The sequence below is a fragment of the Equus przewalskii genome, chromosome 7 (genome assembly GCF_037783145.1).
Source record: "Equus przewalskii isolate Varuska chromosome 7, EquPr2, whole genome shotgun sequence".
In the NCBI taxonomy this organism is placed as follows: Eukaryota; Metazoa; Chordata; class Mammalia; order Perissodactyla; family Equidae; genus Equus; species Equus przewalskii.
In genome coordinates, this window is record NC_091837.1 from 70,184,586 (window position 1) to 70,204,778 (window position 20,193).

The 20,193-nt window shown below is 45.5% G+C and overlaps 1 protein-coding gene across 5 annotated transcripts in view; it reads right to left on the reverse strand.

Moving 5' to 3' along the window:
* Nucleotides 1–20,193, reverse strand: part of MYO5B (myosin VB) — a 348,390-nt gene that overhangs the window by 117,495 nt on the left and 210,702 nt on the right. For all 5 annotated transcript variants that reach the window (XM_070630194.1, XM_070630195.1, XM_008514690.2 and 2 more), the window contains 4 exons: nt 19,386–19,495; nt 13,398–13,663; nt 2,512–2,593; nt 1,845–1,985 (listed from right to left, as the gene is read on the reverse strand). In XM_070630194.1, the coding sequence (XP_070486295.1) occupies nt 1,845–1,985; nt 2,512–2,593; nt 13,398–13,663; nt 19,386–19,495 (599 nt within the window). The remainder of the gene's footprint in view (nt 1–1,844; nt 1,986–2,511; nt 2,594–13,397; nt 13,664–19,385; nt 19,496–20,193) is intronic.

Here is a 20,193-nt window from a genome sequence, read left to right on the forward strand (position 1 = left end):
GCTCCAGGTTTCCCCTCAGTGGCTTGTCTCCCATCCTCCGGACAGTAGTTTGAGGTCTCTGCACTCGTGCATTGGGACCAGTGTTCTCATCACTGTGACTCGACATTCCTATGACATGTTCCCTTGGGTAGTGGTACCTCTGAGAATGTCAAACCACAAGCCAAAGAAAACCCACAAGTGGCCCTAGTTTGCCTACTAAAGGTAGGATAATTCACTGGAAATCAATTAGGCAGCTACTCAATTCACAAAATCAATCACCCTGAAGGATTTAGGTGTTTTTATGAGAGGTGTGTGCAAACGTGAAAGCAGAGGCCATGACCCTGGGGTTATGGCTTCTGTTATGGTTAGCACTTTATCACAGAACCAGGTAGAGCAGTGTAAGACAGACCGTCTGCCTCATGTGCTCCTTGGGCTGTGTATGACTTTGGCTTCACCATGGGTAGGGGAGTGAAGAGCTGGAGTCCTCCTGGGGCCCGGGCCTGGGAGCTAACTGGCTTAGCAGCCCAGAGGCCTGGGTTGGACAGAAGGACATTGTGTTGCCTTTGGGTTTGGGGACGTGGAGCAGGAGGAGATGCTTATGGACAGGATCACAGGAGACTAGGGGAGAGGAGCACGTTCTGGCTGGGGGTCAGAAGGGAGCTGTTGGCATGGATGCTAAAGCAAGGGAGGGAGGGAATGGTGAACACCAGGAGGGGAGACTGGAGGGCCTGAGCTATGACTTCAGTCATTTAGCCAGTGCTGCTTGAGCAGGGACATCTGTCCTGTCACCTCTACTGAAACCTCGCAGGTGGAAGAAGCCGAGGCACACACCCGCCTGCCTCTTCCTGGATCTGACTCCAGACAAAGTCCGCAGCTCTGAAGAAGCGCTGAAAACCGTTAGATAAAAACGTGCTGTGGATTTCAATGTATTTTCACTGTCTTCTATGGTTTCATTAACTGTTCCTTTTCATTTTCAAAGGCAATGAGATGCAGATAGTCCTTCTGGAAAGGAAACATCTGCTCCTCCTCCCAAACCATCAGGGCACTCTCTATCCCTTACAGGCAAGACGTCGGAGACCAGAAAGTAAAAGCAACGGGTTTCCCCCCTTTTAATACAAAGAATCATGTGCTTTCTACAACTTTTGATTAGAGTTCCCATCACTGGAGAAATTGGTACACATTTACCTCCCTATCACCAACCAACAAACTGGGAGAAATGTTGAAGATCATCAGATCCAACCCCCACCAATTCGTAGGGCAGGAAACCAAAGGCCAAAGTTAGGTGATTGATAACATCCAGATCTCCCCGACCCTTATTCCCAAGGCTGCCTAGTTCTCTCCATGCTGGCCATTCAGGACCTCTCCTGTCATATCAGGTAGAGTCCACAAAAAGCTACATGGGGGAAAATCTAGGGATCTAACCTGCCACCAAGCCTTGTAGTTCTAGCACTCACAAGCCATCTGGCATGACAAAGACGATGTTGAGCTCTTGAGCCCTCACTGTCTGGGGATGCCTGTCTGGATGTTGGGGTCCTTCTCTCAGCACCTAGGATATCTGGGGCACCACATCCATACCACCATCACAACATGCCACTCCATACTACCAAAAGTCTCTACCAAAAGAGGCACATGATCATCAAGGTAGCAATACCTGTCAATCATGCTCAATGTGTTACCTTCTACTACTTTCTAGTATGCAGAATGGACACCAATGCTTTTCCCAGCACACTAAAGGCCGGCTAATCACAGATGAAATTCCAGCTTTTTTGAGATCTCACATGTTCCTATGCACCACACAGCTGTCCTCTGACCCACACCCCAAGCCTAGAATTGAACTAATTCAACGATAGCATCATCAGTTTTACCTTACATTCTTCATCCAACAGGTCCAAGATGCCCAGCTTAGCTTCTATGAGGTCGATACAAGGTTGGTTATCATAAAAATCAATCAGGGTCCAAGGGATCTGCTCCTTCATGTACTCCTCTTGCTCCAGTTTGAACACATGCTAGGGTAAGAAGTGAAAGGTCAAGGTTAGTAAACTGCAGACACACTTTAACTCTGATCTCCCGAGCTTTGACCACAAGAGTTCTGAGTCCTGGAGGATGGTGCATATCCACCAGAAAAGGTTTGGGCACAAAGTTACAGTCATGACTACAGTAAAGAAAAGCTTGGTTAGGTGATCCTCATTCTAATAATCACCTGCGTTGTCATATCCCAACCACGCACATGAAAGCTCACATCTGGCTGGGAATTGCTCAAATACGCCAAAAGGCCAGGCTCAGGAGGAGTGGGAGTCAAAGACAAGAAGAGGATCTTTTACCCCCTCAATCCAGCTGCCCCAATTCAAATCTCCTCCCGAGCAGTGGGGAGCACCTGCCTAAAGCTGGGGCACCACCAGGAAATCAGGGGAAGGTCAGGGCAGAGCTAGAGCACACTGACCCTGGATGGAAGAGAAGTAGTGTGGGATGTCCTCCCTGGAAGAGAGAGAGGATCCCCACCCCAACATCTCTGGGTCCAGAAACCAAGCCTACCGAGTTGAACTGCTGCTGGAGCTTCTCATTCGCATAGTTGATACAAAACTGCTCAAAGCTGTTCACCTCAAACGTCTCAAACCTGCGGAACAGAAAGAGGAGAGGACAAAGTTAAGAGACACGGCCTTTTACTGAAGGAATCACTGGGACTTCACCGAGGCTGCCCTCATCCTCTCCCATCCAGTTCCACCCTTAACTCCGGCACACAAGTCCTATTTTCTGCTCTTGTGCCCAAAGAGAACACTGCTGCAAGGCCCAACAGAAAGCCCTATTAAATTAGGAGAGTAGGAATGCAATATCCATTTTCATAATTAGAAAAAGGACTGACAGTAGGAAAACTTAGAAAAGGCAGGTGTGAAAAACAGAAAGTCACCAATGATGTAATTGCTCATTGACTACCAGTTACATTTTGGTAGGTTTCTTTCTGGTGATTTCACATTTTTAAACAAAATTAGAATTATATGTGAAATTATACCTATTTTTGTCATTTAACATCGCATTTGTTATTTAACATTTCCCCATGCCATTGTTCTTCAAACGCATCAGTTTTAATGTCTGACCCATAATGGCTGATGAGGCAGAGATGATGCCCTAGGCCTGGAGTTTGCACAAGGTGCCCAGGTGAGGGGACAAGTAGGGGTGAATTAGCTGGTGCCCCCTCAAGCCTGGAGGAATGCCTTTTTCTAGTTCACACAAAGGTCCCTCCTGGGCTAGCAGTGGCCTCCAGGCAGATGAATCATAATTTAACCCATCCTTCTCTTGCAGGACAATTTGGTTCTTGTTCCAGTTTTCAGCTGCTATCAATGCTGTGACAAATATTGTATATACAGGTTTGAATTCATGATTCTTTTCTTAGGATGCTGTTCTAGATGGAGCATCACCATGTCAGAGTTTGTTTTCTTAAATGGTAGAGGCAAATTAACTTCCAGAAAGATAGAACCAATTTATGTTATCAGCCCACCTTCACTCATGCCTCCCAATGTATGAAAGTACCTTTTTCTAATACTGGCTAATACGTTTTTTTAAAAAATTCATGCTTGAGTTAAAATTTATACACAATAAGATACACCAATTTTAAGGGCATATTTTGATAAGTTTTTGACAAATATTATTCAGTGTGCGACCAGCCTCACAATCTAGATATAGAACATTTTTATCACCCCAAAAAGTCCCCTTGTGCTTCATCCAGGTCAGTCCCCCTTGCCCCTTACTAGGAGTATTAATGCATCACAGCTCTTTGGTCAACAGTGTAGATTAACTTTTAAAATCTTTGGCTACTTAGTACATGAAAAATGTTTTTGTTTGCATTCCATTTCTTTGATCATTGATAGAGTTCAACATTTTTCTGTATGTACATATTAGTCATCTGTACTTTGTGAATTGTCTGTGATGGTTGGTAAAGTATTTATTGGATTTTAACTTTAAAAATGGACTTATTTGAGCTCTTCATACATTAGAACATCACCGCATTCATTCATTGCTCAATTCAAATGTTTTCAATATGGCTTCATCACTGCAGGGTAGGGGTGGGGTGGAGTCCGCAGAGAGGAGGATGAGTAGAGATGAGACACGGCATTGTAGAGCCAGGCAGGGGTCCTGCCTGCTGGTCTTGTATGACACACAGAGGGATTTTACCAGGGGCAATAGGGAGAATTTGAAGGATTTTAAAATAAGAAATGACAATCAGATTTTCATCTTAGAAACTGGCAGGAAGGTGGAAGAAAATTGTTTGCAGGAAGATGTGCAAGACTGAAGGCAGGAAGTTGAGTAAGTCAATTATTAGCGGAGTAATAACCCAGGCAAGATCCAATCAGGGCATGACACGCTGGTGGTGGACAAGTATTTGAAAGGTTCAGAAGACATTAAGGAAGGTGGAAAGGAAAGGACTGATTTCAAATAACCAACAGGGGGCGCAGATGAGACTCATTTGTACAACCAATGGATGTGGTCGCTCACCAAGCTGGGAACATTATAACAGCATCAGCAGCGTTAGCTACAAACCAGTGGGGCGACTTACACCCTGAGCAATGTCATCAGGCCAGGGCAGTAAGAAGGGGCAGAAATCTAGGAGGAAGAGATGCCTTTCTTTCATTCACACAATGGGCTGAATGAGTTGGCAGGGCCCCAGGCCCCAAGTGCTTCATGAGCTCTCACTCATTTAATGCCCACACCAACCAAGAAGAGTTAGGGTTTGTTATTAATCCCATCATACAGTTGAAGAAATTAAGGTACGGGGTGCGCAAAGTCAGAGTCAGTAGGCAGAAGAACCAGTATTTGAACCCAGAGAGTCTGATTTCTGAGACTGCATTTTTAAGTCAGAGAGGAGTAAATTTCATTAAGAAAAGGAGGAAGAGGTGACTTGGAAGTGCTGTAACAAGGAGGAAAACCTCCCAGAAGAGGAGGTATGTGAGCACATGGAGGGTGGGAGAGTGGCAGTATCAGTGAGGCACCTGGGGCTGGGGCACAGGCTTCGGCCTTCACCATAACCTCAATCTTCACCCCTTTCAGTCTTCAATATGGCCAAGTGAGTTTTCTCAGTCTTAAATAGACTGATGCCAGCCCTTCCAAATAGACTGTACTCAACTTCCACTCCCAAACAGAAATGTTGGAGCTGCCCCTGGTGGGGGCTGGGGACGGTGGTGGTGGAGAAAGGGCCCCTTATGCAGAGGGAAAACACATGCATCAGGCACCCCGGGTCAGCACCCAGAAAACATCAGACTTCTCCTCCTCCTCTGCACCCACCTCCCCAACCAAGGAATAAGACGTGGAGAAGTGAGAAATCATTGAGATCAAAGGAGCCAACTGCTCGGAGACAACCACATTAAAGAACAGCTTTGGTCATGCCCACGTAGGAAATAATTCGAGGTTAATAAAACGAGATCAAAGATTCCAGGTCCAAGCTGGAGCTGTACTCCAGACAACGCAAGAAAGAGGAACCGTGTCTGCCAGACTGGGTCCCTTCCAGCCCAGATGACGGCCCTATAGATGGAGGTACATCACTCAGAACCTCATTTCCTCCCCCTCCCCCCATCGCACCACAAGAGAGGTTGCTGACAACAGCCAGAGGAAATTTAATTAATAAAACCTAGAAGGAAGATAAAAGAGTCAACCTAGCAATTGGCCAGATAATAGCAATCGGGTATGCTGGCAGAGCTTGTACCGAGCTCCACAGATAAAGGATTTAAATATCTCCCACTTGTCATTTTTTAAAGGTTTACGTTGGTAGCACTCCACAAAGAACATTCTCATTAATTTGAGATGGACTGAAATTAGCTCATAATTTCCCTATTTCCAAGATATTATCTGGTAACAATTCCTCTGCCATCTAGTGTAATTACTGAAATGCCGGAGGACCAGAGATGAATGAGGGGTTTGGGTAGCTTGCAAAACGTCTAAGATGACTGACCTCAGAAAACCACAGTCAGGAAGATAGGGCAACTTCTCCTCTACAGTGGAATTATATTTGTAGTTATTCTTCCCATCAACAGAGATGACTTTTAAAAATAAACACGATGGATCAATTTATAGTTCACAACATTAAAACATCACAAAGAAATTTATATACTAGAGAGAATTAGATTTCTCCTGTAAAATTAATGTTGAGAATATTTAGACCAGAATCCTTGGGTAGGAGGAAGGTCAAAACATAGAAGATTTGATGCTGTGACCTGAGATCTGTACTTGTGGTATACAACTGTCACCCCTACTTCAATTTCCTCCTATCTTCAGCATGTCGTAGAAAAGAACACAACTTCCTTCTCACTCAACCCCAATTTCAGGGTGTGGTAAGGGTCACAAATGCCTCTAAAAATAAGGTAATGTCTGCTAGAAAGTGAAACTGCAATAAAAAGAAGTCAACCAGTCACTTTGAGTTAATTATTAACCTCCATGAACCTCTGGCTCCAGAGCAAAGAGGCAATGAGATGCTTTGAAGGTTGGGCAACAATTCTTCCCCTGGAGCATGGGTCAAAGGAACTGGAATTTCTTAGTTCAGCCTCGTCTATCGTACAAAGACCACTCTCTACCATTCTACCGAAGGTTGAATGAAAAGATATGGGATATAGGGCAGATATAGAGCAGAGCTTCTAGGAAATGATTACTAAAAGTCAAACAAGTCCTCTCAAGGTCTCTTTCCTTCCTGAAGACTGTGAAATCTCACAAGGGCACCTTATGGTCTGTTAGGGAGGTCAACCCTTCTGATTTCTTTACTAAACAATTTAGGATGCTGGCCACACTTGAGAACGGCAGGACTTGAATTCTGCTCATGTGCTTCTCTCTGTGTCTAGACGTCCCCAACACAGGACTTGTCCTTCAAGGAATCACAGTCCTAGGCACTGCCTATAGTCTGAGGCCAAGAGCAGTTATCCTTCTGGAATCTAAGGACCCAAGTCCATTCAGTTTTCACGTGCTCCAATTCCTAGATCCACTTCATGCCTGAAATTCCAATGTGGGACAGGAAAATGCCCACCATATGATAATCCTCTCCCAATCCATCAGCCAACTGCCCCAAGAATTGTGAAGGCTGCAAATAAGAGCAAGTCATAGTCTCTGCCCAAAAGAGCTACTGGGAAGATGACAGAAAACCAGAATATGAAACCTCCCACGGAAGAGATTTTATGTGTTGTAAGTTTTTAGAGTGAGTTTATGAAGGTGGTGTGCTGGCATGGACAGAGAGAATGGGACTTTATGTGAACCTTAGAAGTACTTAGGGGTGTCTGGCTCCAGGCACACTCCAGAGGGCTGTGTCAGAGCAATTCTGGAAGGCTGAGCTTGACTTCAGAGCACTCTGAGTTACAAGGCTCTCTGCGGTGACAGATTCCAGGGTGAAGCCAATGGCTTAGGGTGATTTGCTAGATCTGAGAACAGTGGGTTCAGCTATGCACGTCCATCCTGAAGATGACATGTCCAGGGATCTTCTGCGCTGCCAGGGCTGGCCCACTGTGCACAGGCTGGAGGATAAATGCAATTGCTTACTTCTCCCCTTCCATTCTCCATGAAATCTTTTCATATGGGTCCGAGAGGAGCTGGGTAGTCCTCTCTGAACAAATAAATTGAGACTATGAAGTTATCTGTAAGTCTATTTTGAAAAGTGAGACCAAGAAAACAAAACAAAGAAACAAATAATTTCCATCAAAATGATGAAGGCAAACAGTGTGTCATTAAAGCCAGCCCACAGAACAGTAGAAGATATTAGCAAATCATATTTCTGATAAGGGGTTAATATCCAGAACATATAAATAACTCCTACAACTCAACAATAGAAAACAAATAACTTGATTAAAAAATGGGCAAGGAACTTGAACATTTCTCCAAACAAAGATATATGAATGGCCAAGAAGCATATGAAAAGATAATCAACATCACTAACCATTAGAGAAACACAAATCAGAACCATGATGAGATATCACTTTATACGTATTAGACTGACTACTACCAGAAAAACAGAAAATAATAAGTGTTGGCAAGGATGTGGAGAAATTAGAACCCTTGTGCACTATTGGTAGGAATGTAAAGTGGTGCAGTCACTATGAAAACAACATGGAGGTTCCTCAAAAAATTGAAAATAAAATTACCATATGACCCAGCAATCTCACTTCTGGGTATATACCCAAAAGAATTAAAAGAAGAGATATTTGTTTACCCTTGTTCATAGTAGCATTACTCACAATAGCCGAGAGGTAGAAGCAGCCCATATCCAAGGACGAATGGATAAACAAAACGTGGTAAATACATACAATGGAATATTATTGAGCTTTAGCAAAGAAGGAAATCCTGTCACATGCCACAACATGGATGAACCTGGAGGACATTGTGAAATAAGCAAGTCACAAGAAGACAAATACTGTGACTCCACTTACATGAGGTATCTAAAGTAGTCAAACTCATAGAAGCAGAAAGCAGAACAGCGGTCACCAGGGGCTGGGGGGAGGGAAAACGGGAGTAGTTCAATGGCTATAGAGTTTCAGTTTTCAAAGGTGAAAAAGCTCTGGACATCTGTTGTACAACAATGTGAACATTCTTAACACACTGAACTGTACACTTAAAAATGGTAAATTTTATGTTATTTTATCACGATTTAAAAAACTCATCATTAAAAAGCAATGAATAGAGTTGGATGCTAATTTAAAGTTAGGAAGTATCACAAGAGACAGAAAGTAACACAAGGGCTGAGGAGGATACAAAATCCCAGCAAATCCCATTTCCCTCTTCCTGGGGCCCAAATGTCTACCCGCCTTGCTCCAGAAGTCTCCTAGGCCAACAGTTCTCATCAAGAAGGGGCTGGCCATAGCCAAAGCCCCCCACTATGTTGGCATTTTGAAGGTTAAAGTCAAAGACAAATAAATGTGTATTTTTCCCAAATTGAAGGCATTTATTTTTTATTGCCTTGAGGAGAGGAAGGGAGAGGAATAAAGGATTAAGGGTGCAATTAATCAAGCCTGTAGAGGTAAATGCTGGTTAGTGCAACATGAAAAGGAAACCCCGGCCAATAGCTGCCTGGCTCTCTCCTATTAATTTCCATCCCCTGCCTAGTAAGAAATACCCTGCATGCAGCTTCACAGATCCTTAGTTAAGGAAAAGAGCTTGGCTTGGGTTGGCTAACTGCTCTGGGTATTGCTTCCTTGCACTTTTTTGGAGCTGGGGTAGGGGAATAAGATGTAGGGAAGCCATCTTTCTACCAGGACAATGGGTGTCTGGGGATGCTCAGGAGAGCCTGGGGGAAGGGCCTCACCGTGGTTGTGATGGAGGCAGCTGTGGCTCATACAATTTATTTAGGAGTTCACAGCCTTATCTACTGTCTGAACTATCTACCAGTTAGAACATCATAAGGGAGATACGTGTATATGACGCTAGCTCATGCACTGCTTGCTTATATATACAGAAGTGAATGCTTATTCACTCTGGCTGATTCTATAGTAACATTTTCAACACTTAGAGAAAAAATCTGGAGTGGCTTCTACACTACAGAACTCTTTTGAGGTGTCTCTAGAATGAACTTGGCTGGTGGGCCAATCATGCCCTAGATAGGCGCTACAGTTCGTCTGGGGACAGTTACCCCAGGAAGTAACTAGTGCCTACTTGGCGGGGGTGGGGTTGGGGGTGGCAGTTCCACTCTTATATGCTAGCTTTGGGCCTTTCTGACCTAATTTAAAGATGGAGCCAACTCCTTATTCCTTCCCTCTTAAAGAATGGGGTTTAGTGTATTCAGAAGCACATCTCCACCATACTTCTCATTCTCTCCAGCTTCCACACGCCACTCTTTTGCTCACAAGTGACAAAGAAGGGTAAGAAAATCAAAGACATCAGGTCATCCCAAGGGTGTCTTCTATGTGCACCAATGCATCCCCATAGCAGGGCTGAGAAACGACGAGCGAGGTAATGGATAGGCCCCTTCCCCCTCTCCAGTGTTTGGTGGTCAGGGATTTGGGTAGAAATCTCAAAAACCAAAACATAATGCTGGAATTTTCTGATGCCACAGAGGACGAAATGCTCTTTATACAGTTATATCATAAATGAACCCTAAAGGCAGGAATTAGTTTGAAATGGGAGGGAGGTGATTAGAGAGGTGGAGTATCAAGTGTGCTGCCCACTTCCAGATAACTGTGGGAGGACCACACCAAAAAAAGAGATTTGGCAGGTTTCTGGAAGGTGTCTGAAGTCCACAGGAAGTAAGACAGAAAGACACCACGATTGGGAAAAGGAGATGACAGTAAGTAGCTCACACAAGTCATCCTAGATTTCCACCAAATGCCCTTTACTCCTAGAGTAATAAATGAGATCACTGACCTGATGGATCAGAAACAGCACTTCCAGATTCAAGTCACCTGCTTTCCTGTGGTGAAGTTTTGGGTTTTAATCTCCTCTGATCAGAGAAGAGCGCCTAGGCCAGTACAAATTTATACAATAATCTCTCAGCAGACCAGAACTGTTGAGGAGCATGCATATGTTACGTTCTGGGAATGTCTCTAAGTGCTTTCTTGGCAACAAATGGCCCAGACAGACAGCCAGCTTGTGAACTCTGGACCAACCTCGTGTCTAAAATGTTGTCTTGAGCTCTGCCCGTAGGGTGCGAACTGGGCCCTGCAGGTGGCGTATGGAGAAGGAACCGCGCATGACATTCCTCTCTCCAGAGGAGAGTGAGTCACTTTTTAAATGTGACCACCTCATGACAGTTTGAAAAAACACATTAGCTTCTGAGAAAGAACAAGGATTAAAAAAAGAGAAAGTGCAGCTGGGTCAGTGGTGTAGCAGTTAGTTTCATGTGCTCTGCTTCCACAGCCAGGGGTTTGCTGGTTCGGATCCTGGGCACGGACCTATGTACCACTTATCAAGCCATGCTGTGGCAGGTGTGCCATACATAAAGTAGAGGAAGATGGGCACAGATGGTGCCAATCTTGGGCACAGGGCCAATCTTCCTCAACAAAAAGAGGAGGATTGGTGGCAGATGTTAGCTAAGGCGAAACTCCCTCGGAGCGGAGGGTGGGGAGAAAGGAAGAAAATGGCATAGCAGGCCTGGAAGGAAGCACAAAGGGTAGGAAATTCCCAAGAGTGCTGGTCTGTGGCCCCATGCTGATTCACCCTTTGATGGGACCTGCCCTCACTAGAAAGCTGTCAGATGTTCTCAAAGGAACCCAGGGCCACTTTGAAATGCACAGGTCAGGCGTTGGTACCAAAAACAGGAGGCAGAGTCCTCAGGATCTCCATCCATTCATGGACAAGTCTACCTTTCAAACCACAGACAGGTCTTCCCTGCAGTCTATTTCTCCCCTTTAGGCAATCACAGGAACTTAGAGAAAATAAACTCAATTATAAAAATTAAATGGCAACTTTAAGCACAAAAATCTCAGCTTGCATGAGCCCAGCTGACATCTCCAGACTCAACAGCACTAGGAGCCCTACTCACAGAGGCCCCCCATCAATGAGCAACACCTTTCACTGGGGATCCCTGGGAAGGGAGGAAGCCACCTCTTTAGACTCAAGGCACTGCTAAGACAGTATGTGACTACAACAGACTGAGGCAGGATATTTCATATATCAGCACTGAAGTCATAACATTTTCACATGCTATTAACAGCGAGTCTGCAGGTTAATCTTCCCAAATCAAAACCTCAGTAAAAGTAGATTCCTGTCCACGTAGATTAAGGGAATTGGATCAGGTGCAGCAGCCTGAGTTTCTCCCCAATGGCCTGAAAATACTCAGAGCAAAGGGAGGAACAATACAGAAGTAATTACTGACAGCTAGGCAGTACGTTCCCAGGGAGCACAGGCTGTTCTATGCTCTCTCCAGAGCAGCTAGAAGGGCTGAGCACAAAGTAGGCACTCAACTGACCAGAGGGAGCAGTGGCCTGCCCCGTCACTGGGCTAAGGCCTTGAGGAGGATACATTCTCCTCCTCCCACTCGGGTGACTCTCCACTGTTTGTTTCTCATCGCCTAGGAGGTTTCCTTTCACACTTGGCTTTTTCTTGCAGTTTTGACTGTGCTTCTCTCCCCAAAGGTGCCTCCCCCACCTCCCATACTGCCTCCCTTTAAAAGAGCCAGTTCAAAGCTCACTTTCCACATAAAGCTTTCCCTGACACTGCCAACAGGCATGCCTTCTCCCGCACGCTTGAAACTCATGCAGCACTGAGTCCAAACCCTCAGACTGACCCTGCTACAGTTGCTTCTGTTGCCTCTTGTAGTATGTAGCTTGTGCACGTAACTTAACTCTTTAGCATGTTCCAGAGGCCTTTGTGATGCCAGAAATCAAGTGTTGTCTTCTTCCCACAGCATGCAACATGGTTTGATGTGAAACCCCAATGATGACCAAGAGCATCAGAGATGCAAGCAGGACAGCCTATCTTTGTATGGGGAAGTAGCTGCTTCTAGAGATTTTCCTTTACTACAGCCTCAACATAAGGTGAGCCCCAGTTCATCAGCCCACAGGCAGCTGTTTCCACTAGAGCATCGCTGTTCTTACAACTCTGCACTTCTATGGGTCCGAATTTCTATTTTAAGACTGAAGCCGTGACTTCTATGATATAAAGATCCAGGAGGATTTAATCTATTATTAGCTTAAAGAAGGTAGGATATTGATCATAGAAGAAGTGCAAGGGAGGTTGCAACCCAGTACACATCATTTTAAACAATTCTAGAAGGATCTGGAAAGGACCTCCGAGACTGTGGCTCAAAACTTCATTTTGAGCTATGGAAACTAAAGACCGGAAAGGGTCTATGATCTGTAGAGAGTCATTTAGCTAACTGGTGACAGTGATGTGTCATAACACCAGTCTCCTAACACCCAGTCAAGTAAACTTCCCACTGTACCATGGTGCCTCTCCCTGCAAAATACGCTGTTACAAATAACAGTCCTTTCCCTTTGGCTAGAACGCTGACAGGAAGAGAAACCTCAAAAACTACCACACATAACACAAATCTGTATAGTGCTGGGCAAAATTATGGTATTAAAATAATCACCTTGATTGGTGATATAGTGAATGAGGTCAAATGGTAGATTTAAATAAAATGTAACAGATACAAAACCTGAATTTAAGTTCCAGTCTCATGCTGGGCAAGACATTTCCCTCTCTGGGCCTGCTTCCCTGTTGTAAAAAGGGATGTCTAGAGAGTTTCTCAGTGGAAGAGCTACTGGTGTGCTGACAGGGTCCATTCTTCCTCAGGATTGTCCTCCCCATTTCAAGACATAGCGTAGCATCCCTGGCCTCAGGCCACTAGGTGCCAGTAGTAACCCTAGTCACTGTGACAACCAAAAAACGCTACCCCACATTTCACACTCTCCTGGGTGAGAGCCTCCGGGAGGTCTCCAAGGCCCTCGCTGGCTCTAAAGTGCTGGCAGGAAGACAACAATCATCAGGTGCAGTGAAAGGCAGGAGGATGGGCACAGGCCTACCCGTAGATGTCCAGGACCCCGATGAAGGAGTGCTGCTTGAGGGAGGTGTGCAGGGCCTTGTTGATGTGCTCCACAATCCAGCCAAACAGCTGGGCATAGATGTGCTTGGCCAGGGCATTGCGCGCATTGACCACCTGCTGCAGGGACATGGTCTTGACGTAGGTCTCCGAGGTGGTGACCAGCTTGCGATGGCACAGCCAGTGCTCCATCTGACTGTGCTCCACCCCTAGCAGGCGGCAGAAATTGTTTAGGTGTTCATCCTCGGGCTGGAAGAGACACAGGCGGAGAAGGGTTCAGGAGAGGCAGGAGGATAAGCCCACCACCATGCCCTCCCCCCACTGCCGAGGGAGAGAATGAGCCCAACTCAAGGCCTCCCCAGCACTCTAGAACCCCATTTCATCCCTAGCCACTACTCTAGCAGCCTCTTGCACTCTCACATCACGAAATGCAGATGACAATTAGGGCCCAAAGAGCGTTGCTCAAACTGATCATTACATCTGCTAATGACCACATTCTTGGGGCTTTAAAAAACAAAAACTCTCTGGGCCGACCCAGTAGAGTGGTGGTTAAGTTCACATGCTCCACTTTGGGGGCCTGAAGTTCACAGGTTCGCATCCCAGGTGCAGACCTAGCACTGCTCGTTAAGCCCTGCTGTGGCAGCATCCCACACAAAATAGAGGAAGATTGGCACAGATGTTAGCTTAGTGACAATCCTCCTCACACGCACAAAAAAAAAACCTCTCTCCATTTTTCCTGTCCCATCCTCCATTGCTAGCCAGCTGTGGAGTAACTGGTCCAAGAGGGTTCTCCAAATGAAGGGAGAATGAGGATTGATAGTTTAGGAACAGATAATCCTAACAAAGAGTAAGGAGTCAGAAGGCAGCAGAATCACAGTGAATGTGTGGTTTTCATCTGCAGAGTTGCACACACAGTGCTTAACCCACAGCCCAGAAGGAAGTCCTCACCTACAAGTATCACCTTCAACTAGCACCTAGTCTAACAGCTGCATGTTTGGAAATGCACCCTGGGCTGAACCCAAATGGACACTGTCCCTTCCCGCACTGACACTGCACTGTCCTAAGTTTCCAAGCAGACTTTCTTTCATCCTAGCCTCAGTGACTCTAAATAACACACAATTGAAGTTTATATTCTTAAAGCACTTGCTGCTTGGGGAAAAATGTGAATCAAGATGGAAAGCTAGGACAAATGGCAAAAATAAGGAACAAATTTTGACCTGAGATGATCACTTGGAATGCTAACTGATAAGATCACACGTTTAGAGCTGGAAGAAAACCTAAGAATTCCTCTTGCTCAAGTCCCTTCTCCATACAGCTGCGTCCCAGAGAAGTGCCGACTCTCCTGGGTAGCTTCCACCTCCTTCTACCCAATGCACCAACTGCTTCTCCCAGCTGTCTCTGATCTTGACCTTCATTTACCCAAAGTAACAACCATACCACCGGCCTACTAGTCACTGATAACCAGATCACCCACAGGGTCTTATCTTATTTCATCTAAATATGTAAGTCTCTCGGATAATCCTTGCTGCCCACTCTGGGCACCCCATGGCAAACCTGGTTTTCCTTGGAGCTTCCTCTTACCCATTATTCATTCCCTCTTCTAAATCCCCCCAGGGAAAGCTGATAACCCAGCCAGGAGCCTGCTGGAGAACTTATTAACTCTGAAGCTGAAAGAGAATCCTTTAGAACATAGTGTGCCACCTCCTAACAGCCCTAAATTGCTTGTGGGACTCATTTTCTGATGAGGCTGCCTTGTAAGATTTAAATGAGGGCATATTCAACAAAAATCAACACCAATAATTCTATCATTTCCCCCTAAACACCATATCCCCAGGCTATTTATTTTTTCCTCCTACAGATATTTAAAATCTATCTACCCCAAACAAACACAATTATAAAATAGAATGTCAAAGTAGGAAAGAACCTCCAAAAATCACTAAAGCCAGTGTTTTTCCAAAGAATGGTTTGTGGAGTAGTTACAAAGAACATTAATTGGCTTTACTTAACAGAAGGGGAGGGGTTGACATCAGGTTAAACACAGCTCAGCTGGTTTGTTAATGTACCTTGTAAGCACCAAGAGAGATTTTACAGAGCATTTCCTGAACTTAATCGACCAAAGAACCCTTATCTTCCTAAGAAATTGCCAAGGGTTAAGGTTCCCAGGAAAATACCTTAAGAACTGTCATTGTAATCCAATCTCCCTTATGTTTAGATGAGGAAAATGAGGCAAAGCGAGGCTCCCGTCGCTCAGAGCACCTAGCCCAGTGTGGGAGGAGGATGAGCTTGGGCCTGGTGGGCACAGGAGGCCCTATCTTCTCACTCGCTCAGCAGGTGGGGTTGCCAAGGCCACTTCTCCTGGCCAAGAGCCTTTTACTCTGCAGCCACCCCCACCGACCCTACCCCTCCCCCCGACAGGAAGCCAAATGTGCTCAAGTGCCTGGGGACTGCTTGACAGGCAACAGTTTCAGAGGTGGCAAGTGTCCAGTTTGTTAATCTGACCTATTTCCAAGAAATTTTTAACTGCTAGGCAATTCATCCATTGCAGCTAGATTCCCTGACATGGGTATGGCAGCAAACACAACCACCCAACACTGGCCCATAGGCTCCCTCCCCTCCCTGTGCCTCCCACGGCGGAGGCAGTGGTGAAAGGACCACAAGCCCAGGAACTGTTTGATAACCACCCTGGGACAGGTTCCCATCTGCTCCAGTGGGGCGTGCCTTGCCCCTCTATTACCCCCTTCTGACTATTGATTAAAGGTGCTAACCGAAACTGATTTGTAATTGTGCAATTACATTTAAGTTTAATTAAGTGATGCTAAATCCATTAAAAGTAGCCAGCCATCATAGGTAGCAGATTGGTTTTATGGGCCCGTATCACCAAATTCAAGAAACAAATTGCCTCTAGTGTCCAAGTAATTGCATGCTGTTGCATCTCCAAGGTAACTCTGGCAGTCATGGAACACATTTTCATGCTTTAATTAAAAATAAAAACTACCGAGCAGAAGGCACACTGTGTATGGATAGACAGCCTTTCCAGCAGGAGGCCAACTTTATGTGCCCAAGGAAAAACCAAAATCCATCGAGAGAGGGACTTTCATGAACAACCATGCAGTGAAGCACTTCTCTAGCACACACTGTGTGCCCAGCGCTGATGGGGGGCATCAAGCTTGTGAAGGGCAGACCTAGCTTGAGGGACTGAGAGTCTAGTGGAAGAAGCAAGACTGGCAGTGTGTAGGGGAAAGAACATTAGCTGGGCCCGGACTTGGCTTTGCCATGAACCGTCACTATGACCTTAGAGAAACAGTTTCCTCTCTTGGCTGTGAAGTGAGAGGAACACTCATAAGGTCCACTCTGGTTCTAACAACAATGATGATAATAGTCAAGAACTCAATCAGGCGAGCCCTGTGCTGAGGTATCACCCCCACTCTGCAGATGAGGGTACAGAAAGGGTAAGTGACTATCAATAAGTGGCAGGACCAGGATTTGAACCCTGGCAGTCCTGGTTAAGCATTATCACTCTCCATTAGTTCTCTGCACAACCTCTAATTGGCGAACAATAGAAGACTAGCCTAGACCATGTGTCTGTGCTCAAAAGCCTTCTGACTTCCTGGTTGTCTCTGCGACAAAGGGCCTGCTGTGCCATGTGGTATCCAAACCTCTACCTGTCAGGCGTCCTCTCTCCTCCCTGCCCTCACCACCACCTGTGTCCTCCATCCACTCTTTCCCAGGTGTGCACTGATATTCCCACCTTCATACAGTCTTCACAAAACCCTGAGTGGGTGGCAACATGTGTCAGGGCTGCAATAGTGAGCACAACAGACACGGCCCAAGAGTTTAGTGGGAAAACAGGTGTTGATCAAATACTACCAATAAACATTCACTTTCTTCTCACCTGAACATCCCCTCAGAGGCTGGGTGTGGAAGATCAGAAAGACAGTTCATTTATAAGCCCAAGCCTTGGCTTTCCAAAGTGGCCCTGGCCCCACCCCACCCCCAACTGCAGGTGCCCAAGAACCCACTGGACCTGGTTCTGGAAGCTCACCATCAATCCTTACTGAGACCTCGGATTTGCTCCTTCACTCTACTCTCACTTGCATCACGCCTGAGCCTAGAGACCCTCAATCCCTCGTCCATCCACCTACTTATCCAGCACCGACCAAGTGCCGGGCCCTGCTGATATTATAATGAGCAGAACAGTCCCTGCCTTCATAGACTCTGGGATCTCATGAGGGAGAAAGACATGCAACAAATGACCACATGATCAATGTAAAATTACAACCATGCTAAGCGCCATGGAGGAGAGATGCAGATGCTGTAAGAATCCATGATAGGGGATACGACCAGGAGGTGACCCTGAGAGGAAGGGGACTGAGGGAGGGGCAGCGTGTTGGGTGGGTTGGAGGCTGAGGGAACATTTGTCATCTTTCCTGCATCTTACCATCCTAAACCAGGAGTTCCTAATCTCACTTGTCCCTGACGCCAGTAGAGTATGGTTGCCTTAAGAAACTGTGTTGGGAAGGCACAGACCCCCTACACCTTTCTCACGAGGGGAAAGATATCAGGGGCAATACTTTACTGGCCCTAAGAACTCAGACTAGTTCACTAGAGTGTTTGTCCTGCACCAGGGGCCCACCTACCACCCCTCCAAGACTCAGGTCCTCCTCTGCACATCCCAGTCTGTCTCACAGCATCATCACTGCCAGCCTCACTGCCCCACTGCACGGGCGCGCGCGCACACACATGTACATGCACATTCATGTCCATGGGCGTCTAATACTGCCAAACTCAGACAGTCCCTCCTTTCACACTGGGCCCAGGTGGGTGAGCCTGAAAGCTCTCATGAGGCTGCAGACTGTGCTGAGATGGCAGCAGCCCTGACAGGCCCAGGGGACTCCCCAAACCTAACACCGTTTCTCTTTTAGGGAAAATGTTTGGGGCAAAGGGCAGAAAGCAATGAGTTCTGCCAGATGCCAGCTACAATTCAGGTCTTCTTCTTTCTAAAGGCAGGGCCAGGTTCAACTCTGATAACCTCTAATCTTAGACAAACAGTAGGAGGTTAATAAATGTTTGCTCATTTGGAAAAGCATCAGGTTGTGAGTGGCATGGACACATGCCTACGTTCATATTCTCTAGTATCGTCTTCTGTCTTTTTGCAGAATTTGGTTATTTAAATTCTAAATCCTTGGGAGAAAGAATCATAATTTGTACCTCCAAGGACTTAGCCACTAATGGGCACAAAAAAGTCTATTATAAGCAATTTCAGATTCACTTATTCAAGGTCAGAATACCAGTTTTAGCATAGCCAGGCGCCCTTAAATACCAGAGAGCACACAACAGTTGCTGTCTATACTACTGCACGGGTCCCTACTCCAACATCCAGCCACCTAGACATTTTTTTTTCTAACACATATCAGGCACTACCTACAGTGAACATCAGGAAAATAACAGTCATTATGAGCATTTATGGAGCACTTTACAGTTTGCAATACTTTCACACAGATGTCTCAATATTCCGCCTGGTACTATAAAAATCTTGGCAAGTGTTGTCGTCTGTTTTGTCTACCCATTAGACTGTAAACTCCCTGGAGACAGTCACCAAATACAGCATCCAACACTCCTTCATCTCCTTGCAGCACGGACCTCAGTTGGGAGCTCAGAAAGTACTCACACATTGTTAACATTTTGCAGAATTCCATGGACCTCGGGGTACTTGGAAAACTAATGAATCAAAAAGAATTTATTGAATAGCTACTAAATTCCCTGTCCTTCATGATAGAAATTTCATGGCAGTTGATTTGAAAAGGATGCATTCTTTTAAAATATTAGCAAGCAAGGCAACAGAAACCATTACTGTTAAGAATAAATAACCTAGGAGTGTCCCCTAGGTGTAAAGACACATTTCAGTCATATAAAACTGTAAGAACCGAGTAAATTGTGTACATTTTATCTCTGGTGCTGGTACATAACTTACTGATATACTACAGGAATCACCATCACGCTCAGACTGAATCTCCACATTTCCGAGGTGCAGGATAGAAGCAATTATCTTAAAAATGCTTATCTGATGGGACTCTCTCACTCCTGGGGAAAAAAAAAAATGAATGAATGACACTCAATATCCATGGTAGGATAGAAAGGACATTTTACCCTTTTTTTAAGGACTTCAAAAAAAATAAGGTTTGATTTTCCTTTCAGGGCCAATGACTCCTAAAATGATCCAGGCTCTTCTCAAAGTAATTACCACTCACAGGAATGGCTCAGAGGGCAAAGGGGCTCCCTGGACTAAAAGGGAAATATCCTGTCTCTGATTGTCCTGATCAAACCAGATGGGTCACGCCACCATTTTAACTTCTCCAGGAGCAAAGGAGACGCAGCAATCATGTAGGCTCATTTTGGACCTCATTTCAACCAAACACTTTATGGATGTTTTTATGGGTTTAATAAGAATGGTCTCTTATCTGCAGTCATTTTTCTCCCAACATAATATCCTGCAATCATCTGTGACACACATCTAAAGTGCCAATCGGGGAAGAGGAGGAGAAAGTTTTCCTTGGAGTGCTGTCATGGGGCTGGATGGCCAGCTGGCTCCTAGCTGTTCCCCGATGGGGTCTGTTGTCCGCCACGCTACATGCTCCTTCATAGTTATAGACATACACACCTACCTCGGAATCACTGTGGCAGCAAACACCTATTGTCAAGTGTATTTACTCACATAAGTTATCAAAGACACGAATAATCTCTTAAAATTTATATTTAGCTTTAAGGTATTATCATTTCTT